This window comes from Diabrotica virgifera, chromosome 2 (assembly GCF_917563875.1).
Source record: "Diabrotica virgifera virgifera chromosome 2, PGI_DIABVI_V3a".
NCBI classification, from domain to species: domain Eukaryota; kingdom Metazoa; phylum Arthropoda; class Insecta; order Coleoptera; family Chrysomelidae; genus Diabrotica; species Diabrotica virgifera.
Window position 1 is genome coordinate 240,185,245 of NC_065444.1, and position 20,149 is coordinate 240,205,393.

Sequence of the window (20,149 nt, forward strand, 5' to 3'; positions counted from 1 at the left end):
TTCTCATTTAAAATCGAACGAGTAGGTAGAGTAGCTACAAGTGCAAGCGAGGCAATTTCTACGTAGCATGCGTTAAAACGCATGTATTAGGCACGGGAAACACTATGTGTTTATAGATTAGTTTAACAATAAAAAATTAATTTTTAGCAATGCAAATAATCAAAACCGGTATAATTTGACTTAAACTTTCAAATGCGGTAAGCAGAATTGCTACTTTATTTTTTAATCACAAGTTATTCGGGTTCAAAAATTGCAATTTTTCGATTTTTTGAAAGTTCAACCGCGGGTATCTCGAAAACTATGCATTCTACGAAAAAACTTGTAGGAATATTTTTTGCTTAAAATGACCCAAAAAATACAAAAATATGTTTTATTTTGCGAGAAATCGCTGTTATGTAATTCCTCAAGTTCTTTGTCTATAACAATCTTATCGACATCCGGATCAACTGTTACCCAAAAAATTCGTATTCTACGGGTCAAAATATATAAAAAAACTTGGGTAAGTCCATCTGAATTAAGGAGGCCGTTGTACCCCCCTGGCGACAGGACTAATCATGGTGTCAGAGGAATTAGATTCTCAGATACGCTAGTAGATAGGACCTTAATCTTTAAGAATTGTCGTATCTACACAATAAAGTTGAGAGTAAAAGTGACGATTGATCTGGAGTGTTTCATGATTAAGAAATTTATCCACTTCTTCTTTATTTATCTATCTATCTTCTAGTGATGTTGGATACCACATTGACCCATCTTATTCTATTCACAGCAGCTCGAAATATGTCAGATGATGTTAGACCAGAGGCCTGATTCTATCACTTCGAGGTCGCAATTTAATTTCGACTCCGCCATGATGGTCGTAATTTATAGTGATACTTATTCATTTCGATATTAGTTACAACTGGGGATATTAACGTTATCATTTTGACACTGATCAAAATTTGGGTTTGCGCTCCGGTTTATTGGATTTATTGGCTACGCAACCACCGCAACGTTTGTTGATAATCTGGGAAAATTATCGAAAAAATGCCATTTTTGGGAAAAGTTATTTACCAGCTATTTTATTGCTAAAATCGAATCTTAAGATTGCATATATTAATAATATGGGGTATGACAAGTCTGCAAAAAGTGTGTTATTTTATTTATAAACAAATTAGCACTCCTAAATCTTCTTTTTTCAATTAGTGCTCTGTAACTCCTAAGATTTTCCTTTAAATCACAAACACTCAAATAAAAATTCACCGTAATTTAGTTCTGCACAAAGTTATTTTTTTTCAGATTTCCCTCAACAGAAATTTTACTCGGAAACTCCGAGTTTTAATAAAAAAATCTGCAATTCTCAATTAAAATTTTAGGGAAGTAATTATTTATCAATAAAGAAATAAATTTATGACATGAAATATTTTTTATAGTAGATTATATATCAGGAGGCCGGCGACAATCTAACCAATAGTTTAGCAATAATTAAAATGTTAATTAAAAAATTTCGGTCGAAATAATAACCGGTCGAAATAATAATAACTATTATTTTCGTATAAAAAAGCAGTATACCTATTCAACGTACTTTACAGAATTGAAATTGGACTATTTGAGCGGTCTCAGGAATGTTATAAAGAAACAATTTTTTGGCTTATAAATAAATAGAACCCCTCAGAAAATATTAGATTAAATTAAATTAAGTTAATGCTGTTGAAAAGGGCACGACTTCTGTGCCCTTTTCGAAGAAAAAAAAATAAATTGCGAGGAGTGGTTCCAGGTATAACCGGTCAAATTTGACCAGCATTTGCGACAGAGTTATAAACAACAGGATTTCAATCTTTGAACCATTACCTTTTTATTCCGGTCCTCTTTGTACATACAAAATTTTCATATCTTCAAGACACTCATAACAAGACCGATTTATGTCACCAAGTTATTTAATTATTGATAAATAATTACTTCCCTAAAATTTTAGTTGAAAATTAAAGATTTTGTTTTTAAAACCCGAATATTTCGAGGAAAATTTCCGCCGAAGGAAATCGGAAAAAGTATCTATGTGCAGAATTAAAATACAGTGAATTTTCATGTGAGTGTTTTTTAGGACACTTTCTGAGGACTTTGCATAGCTATATTACTAATATATGAAATCTTAAGATTTGATTCCAGCATGTCCAGCAATAAAATAGCTGGTACATAATTTCCTTGTTTTATACTAATTTTCCCAGATTATTACCTTACACCTTTCATTGTGTTGATAATTCACGTTGAAGAAATTCTCAATTATAATATTTCTAATTTAATAATATTCTATCTAATTCCTCCAAAACCAGCCAATTTCCATAAAACTCAGCGATATTAATACCTTTTGCTTTAGTTATCCTTGCAGGAAACAAACAAAACACATCTCCTAAACTAAACCTAACCTCTCTTTCGGCCATTCATTCATGTCCGTGTCACAATAATTTCGACTCGAAATTATAATTTCAACCACTTTCAAGGAGTCGAAATTAATTGCGACCTCTCGAAATTTAGTGACGTCCTTTAGTTAGTTCAACTGAAATCCACAAGGATCGCATAGTCGCATTTCAACGTCGGCATATTGATTGCGACCTGTTTTGAGTCGAAATTTGAATTAGAATCAGGGCCCAGTCCCCTTTCTAAAATTGGCCAGCCAGGATATATGTCTACGTCCAAGGCCTCTCTTACCCTCGATCTTAAGGTGTTAATAATAAAACGATAAATATTTGCAAAAAGGAACAAATCATTATAGTAAACCAAATTATACTAGTCCAAATGATTTTTGAATCAAGATTAAGGACCATAAATATTTTTGTAGTTTTAGTTTTATACTTACTGCAAATCAATTTCATTAGTGTATCCTCTAGGTGGCTGATTGTCATCATATTCTGGCAATGAGTAGGTGGTCCGTCGCATTATGAGCAATTTGGGCATAAAGTGTAGGAATACTTTTCTAAATACAGGTGACATTTTATGGGTTGATGGCGATCTAAACAAAAAAAAACAACATTTAATAAAATTTAGTGCTTAATTTAACTAATATTGAAATTGGGAATATAGACAGTTATTTTACAATACAGGCACTACTTTCACAAAAATCATGGAACAAGCCGAGACTTATGAAGGGTTGTCGAGCTAATGATTCATTTGGTTTGGTAGGTATTCTTTCAGTACTTTCTAATTTTTTGTTCTTTGTATTCTTGTTCTGTTTTTGTATTCGTAACTATGAAGGAAAAACAATATTAGAGAGAAGTGCTATTATTAGAGAAGAAAACTATCCGAAACATTACTTTGTTTCATAGACTGTATTGGGTAGATTTTAATGAGATGTTGTGAATTCCTAATACACTCCTGGCCAAAAAAATCGGGACACCTTAAAAATTGGCCATTTTTGATGTCTCGAATCTCATAAACCTGTTGTCCGATTTTAGTGATTTTTTTAGTATGTTATAGCCTTATTCTCTAAGAATATGGATGTAGTAATAGTGTCGTTGAACAGGTAAATGTCACTGTATACCGGGTGTAACAATAATACTGTGTTTTTTCCTGAAAGTTCGTAACACCCTGAGGAATATTCTAGCATTTAAAAAATATTGAAATTAAAACTCAATTGTAGGCTTAGCCTTTCTTAATTATCTGCTTTTTGACTCATTCACTTATGTTGGATAATGAAAAAGTTAGGTACTTTGAGGTACCTTTAGGTGTTTCTAAATAAGTGCAACAAACTTTAAGGGGTAATTCAGCATGAAAAAATAATGACCGTTTGATTTATAAACATATGTCTGCAAATGCTTCGTTTCCGAAATACCGGATCGATGTTGAATTTTTTCTTACACACTGACGATTTATTTATTGCTCTAAAACCGGTTAAGATATGCAAATGAAATTTGGTGGATTTTAAGAGGCAGTTATTGCGCAACTTTTGACATACAATTATGTATTTTCTATTCACCATTGGCGTGCATACGGGTCATCCTACCCGGTCATATTACCTGTATGCACTCCAATGTCGAATATAAAATTTTTAGTTGTATGTCAAAAAATGTGAAATAACTACCTCTTAAAACTTACCAAATTTCATTTGCATATCTCAACCGGTTTTAGAGCAATAAATAAATCGTCAGTTTGTAAGAAAAAATTCAACATCCCGTATCTCGGAAACGAAGCATTTGCGGACATATGTTTATACAGCAAAGTGTAATTATTTTTCATGCAGAATTAACCCTTAAAGAACATGGCTAGTTGTCAAAGTACCTAACTTTTTCATTATCCAACATAAATAAATGAGTCAAAAAGCAGAATGTTAAGAAAGGCTAAGGCTACAATTGAGTTTTAATTTTTTCAATATTTTTTAAATGCTAGAATGTTCCACAGAGTGTTACGAACTTTCAGGAAAAAACACAATATTATTGTTACACCCGGTATACAGTGAAATTTACCTGTTCAGCGACAATATTACTACATCCATATTCTTAGAGAATAAGGCTATAACATACTAAAAAATCACTAAAATCGGACAACAGGTTTAGGAGATTCGAGGCATCAAAAATGACGCATTTTTAAGGTGTCCCGATTTTTTGGTCAGGAGTGTATATGATGATTTTTTTTCGACTGATAATTCCAATTTTATAAGTATTTCTCTAATCCGTGATAAAGGTGCATCAAAAACCGTGTTTATGAATTTTGAACTGGCTGCAAAATTTTGGACACCTCCTGGATTTAAAGTAATTTAACGGAAATTAAAATATTGCAAAGAACTAGAATAAATCTTCACACAAAATTACGCGATTCCAGTAATTTTACAACAAATAAAACGATAATAATTCTCCTCGCCGAACTTAACTTCTTAATAAACATATAAGAACATACTAATATGCGAAGTTTTTCTTTAAAACTTCCTGGCGAATTTCCAACGACCGAAAATTACGGACTTCCTTCCTTCGACTTCCTCCACATTCGCCAAATTACTTTTATCAACCAAAAGCGAAAGTTGCCAGAGACCTGATGGTTTTTTAATTAGGTATTCACAATGTAATTTGCTTTCTTTAAATCTTTCAGGGCCAATCTGAACAAAAATCTCCTATTAAGTTCCAATTAAAAATAGCCCCCTTCGAGCTTGGGCTATGTGAATAATTAATACTGAAGTGATTGTGATAGCCTAAAATCAACACAGACCATGGGCGTATCTTCCAAAAAATTTCCTTCTTCATGTTTTTAGAAAGTTGCAGTATTCATCCGCTATCCACTAGAACTTTCTAGAAAGTGGAAGAATAATCTTATACGATGGATACACACTAGGCGGTGGATCCTCTTATACGATCCCGATATATATCTCTCTCTAGTTCCATCTCTCCTTGTGGAGTATTAGGCGCTATTTTGTTTCTTGGCCAAAAGTATAAGATTGCTGATTCATCGGGTCAGCGCATCTTCTTTCTTATTTATTCTCTGGATAAATTGTGTACTAGTTCCTTCAATGCTTTTCTATTTCTTGCTCTATTTGTGATTTCCCCTCGACTTTGGCCCAATTTTTTAGTATTCTCTCGTTGTAGGTCTTCTCCAATCGTTGTCTGGTCTTGGTTTAATTATTTTTCCCTCTGGTTGATATTGAAGTGCTTGTCTTGTTAGGTTGCTTTGATCTTCCCCAAAGTATGGCCAATCCGTTTCCACTTTTTTTCCTTGATTGTAGTAGATTATGTTATTTTGCTTTGTTCGTTCCCATAGTTTAGTTATGTATTAGGTATTCTGTTGTGAAAGTATATTTTCGGGATTCTTCATAAAAATTTGTTTTTTTTTGAAAAAAAAATCAGTTTTTTAGTTATAGTTTCGTCGTAATTCCATGTTTCTGCTCCGTAAAGTGGAATACTTTCGATGCAACATATTAAGGATTTTAATTTTTGTTATTTCTATAATTCGTTTGTTTGCCAAATTTTATTTAAAACGTTGAATACGTATTGGGCTTTTATTATTCTCGCCTGTATATCCTATTTTAATCCCAGTTCCTTTCCATGACAGATACCAAATATAGGAGCCTCTCTACCTATTCTACTTTCTTACCTTTATTATTATTTTATTATTTGGTTGGTTATTATTTTTTAGAGTTTGGTTTTCTCTGTGTTTATTCGGAGTCAGATCGTGTCGGAGTACTGTGTTAACTTGTTAATTTCAGTCTTCATATGATTTCTGTTATCAATTAGCAGGAAGATATTATCCGCAAATTAAAGATCTTCTAACTGTTTGAATATGTTCCATCTGATGCCTGTTCAATTGACAGTTACCATTTTCATTACCCAATCTATCATAAAATCGAAATAGGGTAGGGCGTAGAATATAGTACACATCCTTGTTTGACTCCATTTTCGATGGCTATTTCTTCTGTTAGTTCACCTGAGTGTTCCAATTTGACTTTGTATTCTTCGTAGAAGTTTATGATTTTCAGTGATATTCCATATAATCTTAGGATTTTACGATCCGGATATAAGACAGATCTATTTAAGGGATGCGACCCTGTACACGCAAGCCATGACTATCTCCTAGTTCCTTCAGGAAGGGAAGTTATATACCCACCATAGCTTTTTTCAAATGACCATAAATCATTACACATTCTATCTAATTCTCAGGAGTTAACCTAATAAGAAAGAAAAATCATTGGAGAAGGTGACGGGAAACCACCTCGGGAAATGTTTTCGAGAATAATTAACATGGAGCTCAATAGCCAAGAAAATGTTAGTGATCATGATCTTCGGAAGCCAAGATACGGCAGAGGACATACCATATCAGATTGTGGGCTTCCCCGGTAATTATCGAAATCCCTTCGACTTCCTCCACATTCGCCAAATGACTTTTATCAACCAAAAGCGAAAGTTGCCAGAGACCTGATGGTTTTTTAATTAGGTATTCACGATGTAATTTGCTTTCTTTAAATCTTTCAGGGCCAATTCAAAATAGCCAAAGTTCAATTTAAAAATAGCCCTCTTCTAGCTTGGGCTATGTGAATAATAATTAATACTCAAGTGATTCTGATAGCCTACAATAAACACAGACCATGGGCGTATCTTCCAAAAAAAATTCCTTCTTTATCTTTCTAGACTTGCAATTACCCCAGGCAGAAAACCCTGCCTGAGTTATTGCGGGATAGATCGACTAGCTCTGCGGTTACCACAGCCAGTCCCAAGCCCGGATAAAATTTAGAGGATGATTGGCAAGACCAGCAACCTACCAATAGTAAAAACGAATACTTCTACAGCAAAAAAAAAACGACAAGGGGAAAATATCCAAAACCCAGATGATATTTACTACATGGAACACTTGATAGCTCAACAGAAGGAACCAAGAACTAATCCAAGCGATGAAAGAGAAATAAACACAAAGAGAAATATGGAGAATGATTAGAGAACAAAGAAAAGATATGGACGAAACACGAACTTTCAGAAGGAAACATCAAAAGTCTATTTTTATTTTAGGTTCTTCAGTCTAAAAGCATTACGGAAATTGAAAAATAGAAAATCGCCAGAAGAGAATAGAATTCCGAATAAATTCCTAAATACCAAACACAAATACCAATACCAAATATAAAGTACGGAGAACCAGATCTGACGAACCAATTATTTAAAACTAATATAGAAAAAATAATACGGGTAGAACAAAAAGATCTTCAAAAGAATAGAAATTAAGCATCCTAACACCCCTCTTTATTATCTTCTTTTTCTTCTTCTCCTTCTTCTTCTTGATTACTCCTGTTTGTCTGCCTCTTATTCTGTTTCAGTTGTTGTTGACTATACATTGTCTTTCCACCTTTTCGGCGACCTTCCAACGGGTGTTCTGCTATACGGCTTGTTATTTTTACAGATGTTCGCTAATCTATCTGCCTCCATTCGATTTACATGTTCGTTCTACTTTTTCTTTCTTGTTTTTATCCACCTGTTAATATTTTGAATTTTGCATCGTTCTCGTATACTTCTGTTGCTTTGTCTGTCTCTTAATGATATACCCGCTATTGATCTTAATACTTTCATTGCGATATTGTTGATTTGTTGTTTCGTCTTTCTTGTATCGGTCCTTGTCTCCGCTGCATATGTTAGGACATGTCTTACTGTTGTGTTGTATACTTTTATTTTGCTTTCCGTGGTCAGATAGTTGTTTCTCCATACGGTTTCTCGGAGGCAACCACTACCACTTACTCTTACCGCTGTTGTTGCTTGTGTTGTGGTCTCTGTTCTTATATTACTGTCACTAGTGATCTCTACTCCTAGGTAATTGAACTTCATTACTTGTTCTACAATTTTGCCGTCTATTTCTAACTTGCATCTACGCGGCTCTTTACTTATATACATTTATATACATTTAGGTTTTTCTACTGATGAAGTTTATTTGCTGTTATATTGAAAGTGTGGAGCTGCCTTTGTAGGTCATCCTCGTTATCAGCGATTAGTACTGCATCATCGGCATAGCATAGTATCGTATCTTTATTATCTTTCTCTCTCTTTTTATTAATTTATTTAACCAACAACCTAATTGAGAACAAATAAACTTAATTAAAATATAATAATAGCAGAAGAAAAACAAGGTCTTATGTAAGAAAGATCATGCGACGATGCTATAGTTATAATGGAGTAAGTGCAAGAGAAATCATTCTTCTTCTTTTAGTCTTCTTCTTAAAGTTCCCTCTCCTATTGGAGGTTGGATATCATAATGGTTATGGTCACTTTGTTGGCTGCTGCTCTGAATAGTTGTAATGAACTACAGTTAAACCATTCTCTAAGGTTCCTCAGCCAGGAGATGCGTCTTCTTCCGATGCTTCTTCTTCCTTGGATCCTTCCTTGCATAATAATTCTCAGCAACTCATATTTTTCTCCTCTGGTAATGTGACCCAAATATTCCAGTTTTCTAGTTTTTATACTTTTCATAATTTCTAACTCCTTATTTAAACGTCGTAGCATTTCAACATTGGTAATCCTTTGAACCCACTGAATTTTCAATATTCTTCTGTAACACCACATTTCGAACGCTTCTATTCTTCTTATGTGTTGTCTCTTCAATGTCCAAGCTTCCATTCCGTATAGAAATATAGAAAATATGTAGCATCTTAGAGCCCTCAATCTGAGAGGCAACTGAAGGTCTATGTTTGTAAGCAGTGTCTTCATTTTTATAAATGCTTGCCTTGCAGATTCAATTCGGCCTTTAATTTCTTTGCTTTGGTAATTTTTGTCATCAACCCAGGTTCCCAGATATTTGTATGTCTTAACTTTTTCTATTTGGGTTTGATCTATCATTAACCTTTCATTTCCATGTTCTGTTTTTGAGACAATCATAAATTTAGTTTTTTTCTTGTTTATTTTTAGTCCGTATCGAATGCAATAATCGTTAATTCTATTTAGAAATTCTTGTAGCGATTTCAGGGTGCCTGCCATTATAACGGTGTTATCAGCGAATCTTATGTTATTTACTATTCTTCCGTTTATAGAAATTCCATCACTTAGCTCCGCTATCGCTTCCTGAAATATGGCTTCACTGTACAGGTTAAACAGTAGCGACGACTGAACACAACCCTGTCTTACTCCTCTCTTTATATCAATATTCTCGGATTCTTGTTCTTCTATCTTTATATTGGCCTTTTGATTCCAATACAGATTGATGATAATTCGTAAATCTCGTCTGTCTATATCTCTGTTTTTCAATAATTCTATTAGTTTTTCATGTCGGACCCTGTCGAACGCTTTTTCGAAGTCGATGAAACAGGAATAAATATCCAGGTTCATATCTAAGCATCTTTGAGAGAGGACATTAAACGCAAACAATGCCTCTCTTGTTCCAAGTCCTTTGCGGAACCCAAATTGGGTAACATCCATATCATATTCTAGCTTTCTGTATAATCTTCCATGAATCACCTTTAGAAATATTTTGAGGGTATGGCTTATTAGTCATATTGTCCTATAGTCCGAACAATCTTTGGCGTATATTGTTTTTGGTATTGTTACAAAGGTGGACACCAACCATTTCTGAGGTTGGTGATATATACTTTTTATATACTTCATTAAACAGATCCAGTAGTACCGGTAGAGTTTCATCGTCCAGACATTTCAGTAATTCCGCAGGTATTTCGTCTGGACCTACAATTTTTCCGTTTTTTGCGTTTCGTATTGCTTATTCGATTTGCTCCATTATGATCTCTGGTCCCGTTTCGCTGTCGATTTCTTCCGGTTCTTGTCTATTATCCTCAAATCTTCTTTCCGTGCCCTGTCCGATTATCGAACGTTGGCAATAATAACTTTTTTACGACAGCTCTAAACAGATTAGCGGTGGTATCTCGAGCCGATGCCGCACTGCAGGATGCTAGATGGTCGCTTCCAGGGTGGATTTTAAAAGTGGATGGTGGAGGGGCGCTGCATCCTGGACGCAGTGAAAGAGTGAAATGAAGTCAGAAGTCAGTATCCAACTAACTGCTGAGGAATCGTTTTTTTCATTTGTTACGTTACATTTGGTTTGTTTTTTAGCATATCGTCCAATTAGAGGTAAAACTCGCTAACTACACTTTTCAGAAAGTAAAGGAAAATCGACTTAAAGGTACAAACTGTTTTTTAAATTCACCTGACTTGAATATTGGATTTTTTTAATGCAACTGCAAAGAATAAGTAAAACAGATATTTTAAGCCATGTTTGGTCACATAGTGGGTCTCCAGGGTCCCAAATTGCCCTTCTTTTATACATAGCACTTATTATACTTTTCTACATAGCCAGGCTACCCAGATGGAATATCAAACACGACTGATTTGGGTGGATAGACGCCTGGCGAACCACCGGATGGTTAGATGGTAGTGGGAAGCCATGCCGCTGCTACCGTCGTTTTGTTACTCGCGGTATAAGTAGCTGGATGGTCGCCAGGCAAGTATCTACGATCCAACATCCTACCAAGCTTCCTGCAGTGCCGCATCGGCTTCAGAGATTTCGGAGCCAGGATGTTCTTCTTCGGCCTGGGCCATTCTTTCCAGCGATTTTGCGCTGTGTTATGAGGTGTAAAAGGCAATACCCCTCTGGATGTCTCATCACATGACCGAAATATTGTAACTTATAATATTGTAACGACATACAAATTGTGAATTTTTCTCGTTTTTGTTATTTCTGTGCTCTTTTTCAGATTTTTCAAATAAATCGGAAGATTAAAACAAACGGGCACATTTATGTTTTGTGGACCTTAAGAAGGCATTTGACGGGATTACATTAAAGGACGTTATTCACTTATTGTAAGCAATAGAGATACCTCTAAGAATAATTAAAACGATGGAAAATATCTACTAAAACATAATAGCAATACCACAATAACGCAATAAAAGTAAAAATAGAATAAGAACTAACTGATCCAATCGAAGCTGAAAATGGAATAAAACAGGGAATTCTGTTCAACCTGATCATGAAGGAAATAATAAAAAAGTAAGAACGACGAAAAAAAGGATACCAAATGGGAGAAAAAAAAATCTGCTATGCATACGATAAAATAATAATTTCTCAAAGTGAAGATGATTTACAAAGTGTGCTTCACCAATATAATATAACCGCTAGAAAATTGATTATGTTAATTTCCCCATGACAAAATGTATGTTTATAACACGGTTCTTAGACATTACTACGGTTGCCTAAATCGACTAACCAATGAACATTAAGGGTGAGATTACGTCACGAGAGTTTACTGTCATTTGAATCGTAATATGATTTTTTTCGAATCCTGAGAAAACCAAGTATTTTAGAAAAATTTAAACGCAGGATGCAAGATTACATTATTACCGAGGGCGGAAAGCCCCTTAGAATAAACAAGCAGATTCTATTGAATGAAATATTTGAAAGTAAATATCACACTTCTCTTTTATTTTCAGTCCTGTAACTTATTAAAATAAACATTATAGAAGCTTTCAGGGACTTTCAGCCCTCGGTAATAATGTAGTCTTTCATTCTGAGTTTAAATTTTTCAAAAATATTTATTAGTTTTCTCAGGATTCGAAAAAAATTAATACAATTAAAACACATTGAGAATTTTGACATGCGTCAAAGTTTTGCATTAACTCAATGTAAAATTCTGAACTGTTGAATTTCAGCTTCCCTAATAATTATTTTACATCAAAAGACATTAGAAACTATTTGAAGAGGATTGAAATCTGTATTGGAAATAACTTAAAATTGGTCTACGTAATTAAACATATTCCAAAATTTTGTAAAAATGTAATACATTTTAGTTTCCAGCCCAAACTTAGGCCACACACAATGCAATAATGTTCACATTTTTGAATTGTCAATATTTTTATTTTATCATCCATTGTTTAAAAACAATACAGTTGATAAGATACCCTCAGTTGCGGAGAAAGGATTAATAATAAAGATTTATTTATTCAGTCAATGGTGTGAGCACTGTCAGTTAAATAGTAACGTGTGGCCTTACTTTTACACGCATACCTATTGTGGCAAATGTATCATATTTTTCAAAATTTTGGAATGCATTTAAATCGTAGAACAATTTTAACTTTTGATTTTAATACAGATTTTAATTCTCTACAAGTATTCTCTCATGACTTTTGATGTAGAATAATTAGGGAAGCAGGAATTCAACAATTCAGAACTTTACATTGAGTTTCCTATGGCCCTTTTTACGATTCGCCACCCGGTATAAGATAAAATGTGTACTATTTGTCTTATTATTTCATAATAACACAAATAATACACATATATACACAATAACACATATTCAATGATCGAAAATAATTTAAAAATATGGGAATGTAAACTCTTGTGACGTAAAGTCAAAAATATAAGTCTCCCCATCACCGTGGGACAAGACAACCGTAATAAAGTCTAATAACCGTGTGTTTATAACAGCAAATCTACTAAGATGTAAATTGGAGCTGGAGGGTCAGATAATAGAACAAGTGATATAGTTTAAATATCTAGGTATCACACTACCTAGCTACGGAAAGCTTGAAACAGACGTGGTAGACTAATAGGTCTGGATCCCGCGTATGAAAAAAAAAAAGTTGATTAATAACAAGCTGAAAATTTGTTAATAGCATAAGGCCGGTCGTTTATTGGAAGCGTAGCCGCGCGACTCGTAGGTAGCGCGTCTACGTCCCTGTAAGTGCGATCATGCGACTGAGCGATTGGTATCATCCACTGCAGGCGACTGTATACTACTTAGTTCGCGACTGTCAAACTGACTGTCATCATCAAAAGAAAGTGTATTTTTGTGAATAGCGTGTAAAATATACATAGAAAGCACATTTTGCAAAGGAATAATTTATTACACAAATACCTATGTATGTTACTTTATTAACAACTTTAAAAAGGTTGGTACCTTTGTACAATGGACTCCCCTTTAACAGGAATCGACTGCTCCATATATTGTTGGCGATTCAAATTTACATGAAATATTTACTATACTTTATCAGTATTTAATTATATTTTTCGCCAAATTGAAAATAAAACATTAAGTAATTTGTTAATAAAAATAATTTAAAGATTTATGTAACTTTATAATTACTTGGCTTAGATTTAAGACGTGTATTATTGTAAAAATTTCAAATGAAAATTCTTTCGAAAATTTGTTAATCCTAAAACTATAAGAAGTACTTAAAAGTGCCACGCTCTATTTTTTTTTATTTTGCGTTTACATTGTAATTATACAGTGAGCACGTAAAGGTTAGAATAAATTCATTTTCTCGGGAACGACGATTTTGAAGAAAAAAATCCCGAAACAGGTCAATTTTTATTCTTAAATTTCGACTTTTTGGCATATGTATCATACTAGTGACGTCACCCATCTGGGAGTGATGACGTCATCTACAATTTTTTTAAATAAGAATAGGGGTCGTGTGATAGCTCATTTGAAAAGTAATTCATTTCTCTATTCAGTAATATAAACATTAACATAACTATTTATACAGGGTGCCCAAAAAAATTTTTTTAATTAAATTTATTGACATAAAAAGAAGAATGTGTGTAATTTATTTAACTCAAAATACATTTTACTGCTATCACAAAACGGGAAATAATGTTCATTCGACAAATAAATATTGCTTTTTGTTTACATTCATTATTAAATCCGCCACCCACCTTCCTCTGGACAGTTGAACATTTAATTTTAGCGAAAAGCAAAGATTATTTTTCAAATAAACATTTTTTAGCTGTTTTTTGAGAGCAGTAAAATGTATTTTGGACTAAATAAATCACATGCATTCTACTTGTTATGTCAATAAATTTAATTAAAAAACATTTATTTGGACACCTTGTACAAATAATTATGTAAATGTTTATATTACTGAATATAGAATAAAATTACCTTTCAGATGAGCTATCACACGACCCCTATACCCATTTAAAAAATCATCGATGACGTCACCACGCCCAGATGGGTGACGTCACTAGTATGATATATATGCCAAAAAGTCGTAATTTAAAAATAAAAATTGACGTGTTTCGGGATTTTTTTATAAAATTGTCCATTCTCAAGAAAATGAATTTATTCCAACCTTTACGTGCTCTCTGTATATTATAAAATAATACTATTGAAAAACTCTTTTCACTAGCACCTACTTCTTCTGCAACTTTCGACCACAACTTCCTTTGAACATCCCATGAATGATATCTCTTGTCTTTCATGTTCCACAACTGAGAATTTTCATAAACGGCACTAATCAGTTTTTCGTTATCAATTTCCATATCCAAAATAACACAATTATCGAAAATTAATACAATGTCAAAAATACCTGTACAGTTATTTATTGCAAACCAGTGTAGCATTAACATGCGATTACCAGCGACTAATCCCATTCTAGGGGATCGGTCGCTCAAAGTCCTTTGCAGTGGACGTTGTTTAGTTACATTTTATTTGTTAGGATTAGTCGCTTCTATACGGGCGTATACGCGCTACCTTCGAGTCGCGCGAGTACGCTTTCAATGGACGACCAGCCTGAGGGTGTCTAGTCGGATAAACTTTGATATATAGGAACACTGGAACAGGGGAAGTTTTAATTGTGGAACAGTTTAAAAATTTGGAACGGTCAGATCACGAAAACGTCATATGTATTTTGTCCGACAGAACTTCCAATTGATTTGTTACCCTTTCATTAAACTCTCGTAAAATCAGGCTGCTACTTATCACCAAATAGAAATTATAATGAGTGAAACACGTACAATATATTCAAATGACAGGAATTATGACAGGTGATAAATAGCAGTCTGATTTTTGCATGAGAGTTTAATTAAAGGGTTACAAATCAATTGGATGTTCTGTCGGACAAAATAAATGTGAAGTTTTCGTGATCTGACCGTTCCAAATTTTTAACCTGTTCCACAATTAAAACTTCCCCTGTTCCAGTGTTCCCATATGTCAAAGTTTGTCCGACTAGACACCCTTAAGCTATTAACAAATTTTCAGCTTGCTATTAATAAACTTTCTTTTCATACGCGGGATCCAGACTAGGGATGGGAAAAACCTACCGGTTTAAACCTAAAACCGGTTTGTTTACTTCGAAATAACCGGTTTCACCGGTTATTTTTTTGTCCCGGTTATAACCGGTTTTTTCTTTTTAAAGTAAAAACCGGTCTTTAATTTTTTACGGTGATTAGGATTAGGTTAGGTATTATTTTGGATCCCAATCATAATTATTATTCTCAAGTAATTATTCCAAACAAAACTATAATTCAAATTTTATTTTATAAGTACAGAAGCAAACTGAAAGTGCAAACTCACACCAGCCAGAAACAATTAAGTTTTATTATAATATTTCGTTGAAAAGGTATTTGTAATCATAATATTTACATAAGAAGTGATCTCGTTGACGTTGAAGTAGACGCAAACATCATCTATTTTCACACTTGACTCTTGATATTGAAAGTGGGTGAATGACTTTTTCTGATTACCAAAATAATGCTCTGACTATGAATATTGAATTACCGATTACGAATACGAATTTATTAAAAATTGTGTTTTATTTATATTGATATTGATGTTCTTTCGATAGTACTAATTTTGATCATATTGATATCGAGTATCGAGTGGAGTGGAGTATCGTAAACTAAAGTGCATTGTAAATGTAACATTGTAACCTATTGGATTAAAAAATCGAAAACCAGTTTTTGGAAAAACCGGTTTTTTTTTGGTTGGTTATAACCGCCAGATTAAACCGTAAGCAAAAAAAACCGGTATAACCGAAAACCGGTGTTTTGTCAAAATCCGCCATCCCTAATCCAGACCTATAAGTGAATAGAGCAAATAGAGCCGCAGATGCCTGAATCAAATAATATAGAGAAACAAAAATATCGGGAAACAAATGAATGGCAGAATTTTCAAAATAGTCATCAGACATAATGATATAAGCAGCAGAAGTACAACCTGACCCAGAGATGACAGAAAGGATGTAAGAGACAGCAGAGATGAAAACCCTTAGAAAAATCGACTGTAAGACACTATGGGACAGAGCTATAAGTACCTACAGATATACGACGGAAATGCAAAGTGGAGGACATCAAGGATGCGGTAAGAAAGAAAAAAGTGGAATGGGACGATAAAGACAACAAATTTTAATAAATTACTAAAAACGGCCAGAGACTGTTCCCCGACAGGAAGAATGTGGTTCCGTGGGAAGATCACGAAAGCAATCGACAACTTACTGAAGGCACATTAAAAAACAGACAGAGTCATCTGCAATAAAATAAACAAATTAGAAATATAAAAAAATACAAAAAAATAAAAATTTACAAAAAAAAATTATTTACAACCAAAACAGTGTATTATGTAGATAATAATTGTAAATATGTTAGTTTGTTATGTATTTAGAGTTAGAAATACACAAAAATTTCTTCGATTGAAAAAACAAATTTGTTTGTTTTTAAAATTACAAAATGTCTGGCTAATTGGCTCGGCTAAGGTCATCAAATTCACAAAAAAAAAGTCGTGTGAACACAAAAAGAAGTTCGATTTAATGATGGCAAAAAAGGTTTTCGAACTATTTACAAAATGAAGATTTTTTTAATGCAACTAGAAGTATTTCTAGAAGTATTTTGCTTTGCCTTATATACCCGAATAGAAATTAATGTTTTCAAATGAGTTTTAAAATAAATTAAATCTATTTTAATTGCTAAGATTATAGAAAAACAAACATTCAAACATTAATAATAATTTGTGGTTCTGAAAAGAACCGTTTTTTTAATAGTAACATTTGTAGACTTGATGAAAGTCTCACTCCACACATAGTTCCGTTTCGCTATCGCTATCCTCATCTAAATTAATTATGATCGGTCCAATTATATTATGATGTACACGAACATATGAATTTTCTTTACCTATTACGTGTCGGACTGAATTTCTCCAACTATTTGGAAGAATATCATTGACACATTTTCTTATTAACTTTACAACAGTACTACTTAACGTTGGAGAAATATTTTGTGACCTCACGTTAGACTTCAATTCGTGCCACATATGTTCTATGGGATTAAACATACAATAATAGGGTGGAAGCCGCAGCACTGTATGTCCCATTTCCTCTGCCAATGTATCACAAACATATACTTTTTTTATAGAAAATGCCTTTAAAACTTCTAAAAGCTCTTGTTTGGTATAACATTCTTCAAAATACATATCATTAGTCTCCATGTAATTTTGAATTTCCAATTTAGTGTTATTCGAGTTTGGAGCCTTACTTAGTTGGCGACTATGATAGCTTGCATTGTCCATTACTCTCACGCTATTCTGAGGAATGTTTGGCATAAGATTATTTTTGAACCATTCTTCAAAAAGTTCTGCCGTTGTATCTTCATGGTAGTCGACGCAGGAGTCTTTAATGTTCTTTGCAGAAAGCCACAGGGCATTTGGAACCCAACCATTTTCTGATCCAGCTTGTAAAATCGTTATTCTTACCCTTTATTTGACGGAGCTTTTGTCTTACATTTACCGGACGGATCGGCAAATCTTTTAGGTCGCGTTGAATGTGTGTCAAACCATGTCTCGTCGAGGTAAATTATCGGACGACTTTCAGAACGGAATTTTCTTATCGAAGTTATATACTCATAACGCCATTTTTGTAATCTATGAGATTCCATAATTACTTGTCTTTTGTCAATTATACGATATCGCAAGCCCATACTTTTCAAAATTGTCCATAAGCTGGTGAGGCTACAGCTTATTTGGGTTTCGTCAACATTGAGCCGTTGCTTCAGAGCTCTTAATGTAGGTATGCGTTGCTCTTCGTACATGGTATAGATTTTTCGACGTATCAAGTCCTTATCGGCTTCGTCCATACATTTGGTGGAATTGAAATCTTTACGTTTTTTCTTGTTTCTATGGGGTTTGATGTAATTCTTTTTACTGTGGTCAGAGGTATTTTCGTCAAATCGCATATTTCACTCGTAGCGGAAGTTGTGTCAAGTCCTCTTTTAAGTAAGGTACTGTATATAGTTTTTACAATTTGCTTTGCATCTACAGATAAATGTTTCTTCTATACCGGAACACTAGAAGAAGCCCCATTATTACTATCCCACGGACGCCACATAATGATAGAAAACGTAATGAATAAAATGAGTAATACTACTTAACACTTCCCGTGATACATAAAGACTAACAAATTTTATCAATAAATCGTATTTTAATACTGGTTGGTTTTCAGTTCCATAAACTTATTATATAAATACCTGAAAACCACTTAAAAGGTAAAAAAAAAAAAAAAAAAAAAAAAAAAAAAATGAATAACCATTTTCAATGTCGTTGCAACACGAAACTACAGCCGCGCGATATTCTAGTCCAATCAGAGAGTGCCGCAAGCACCTCTACCGGTTTCGAAACTTATTAGTCTCTCATCAGGAGGCACATATGCTGCTCTCCCCGATCCAACCAAAACAAACCCCGGCGTGCAGTCACGGATCGCAACGAACGAAATGTCATAGATGCCCTAGCGGCAACTGCTATCAAAAGTCTAAGTTTTCACTCTAATGGCATATAAAGCAACATAATGCTACTCTACATCCCACCAGAATGAAAACAATGGGAACCTTCTCTGGTTACACCTCCGAGGCTTCTACAATTTGCAAGCCATACGGATGCCGAGACTAAGGAAGATGAGGGAATTTTACAATATATAATTCACGTCCCATCTGCTCAGCGCGGTAAAGTTCCAACGAGAATAGTTCCCTTTGTACTCCAAACAGAGTAATTAACAGAGAATTATATATTGTAAAATTCCCTCATCTTCCTTAGTCTCGGCATCCGTATGGCTTGCAAATTGTAGAAGCCTCGGAGGTGTAACCAGAGAAGGTTCCCATTGTTTTCATTCTGGTGGGATGTAGAGTAGCATTATGTTGCTTTATATGCCATTAGAGTGAAAACTTAGATTTTTGATAGCAGTTGCCGCTAGGGCATCTATGCCATTTCGTTCGTTGCGATCCGTGACTGCACGCCGGGGTTTGTTTTGGTTGGATCGGGGAGAGCAGCATATGTGCCTCCTGATGAGAGACTAATAAGTTTCGAAACCGGTAGAGGTGCTTGCGGCACTCTCTGATTGGACTAGAATATCGCGCGGCTGTAGTTTCGTGTTGCAACGACATTGAAAATGGTTATTCATTTTTGATTTACTTACTCTGTTTGGAGTACAAAGGGAACTATTCTCGTTGGAACTTTACCGCACTGAGCAGATGGGACGTGAATTATATATTGTAAAATTCCCTCATCTTCCTTAGTCTCGGCATCCGTATGGCTTGCAAATTGTAGAAGCCTCGGAGGTGTAACCAGAGAAGGTTCCCATTGTTTTCATTCTGGTGGGATGTAGAGTAGCATTATGTTGCTTTATATGCCATTAGAGTGAAAACTTAGACTTTTGATAGCAGTTGCCGCTAGGGCATCTATGCCATTTCGTTCGTTGCGATCCGTGACTGCACGCCGGGGTTTGTTTTGGTTGGATCGGAGAGAGCAGCATATGTGCCTCCTGATGAGAGACTAATAAGTTTCGAAACCGGTAGAGGTGCTTGCGGCACTCTCTGATTGGACTAGAATATCGCGCGGCTGTAGTTTCGTGTTGCAACGACATTGAAAATGGTTATTCATTTTTGATTTACTTACTCTGTTTGGAGTACAAAGGGAACTATTCTCGTTGGAACTTTACCGCGCTGAGCAGATGGGACGTGAATT

The 20,149-nt window shown here is 34.3% G+C and overlaps 1 protein-coding gene across 1 annotated transcript in view; it reads right to left on the bottom strand.

Annotated features, from left to right (window-relative positions):
• Positions 1–20,149, bottom strand: part of LOC114331675 (acetylcholine receptor subunit beta-like 2) — a 158,825-nt gene that overhangs the window by 56,527 nt on the left and 82,149 nt on the right. The window contains exon 7 of the mRNA XM_050643136.1: positions 2,831–2,983. Within this exon, the coding sequence (XP_050499093.1) occupies positions 2,831–2,983 (153 nt within the window). The remainder of the gene's footprint in view (positions 1–2,830; positions 2,984–20,149) is intronic.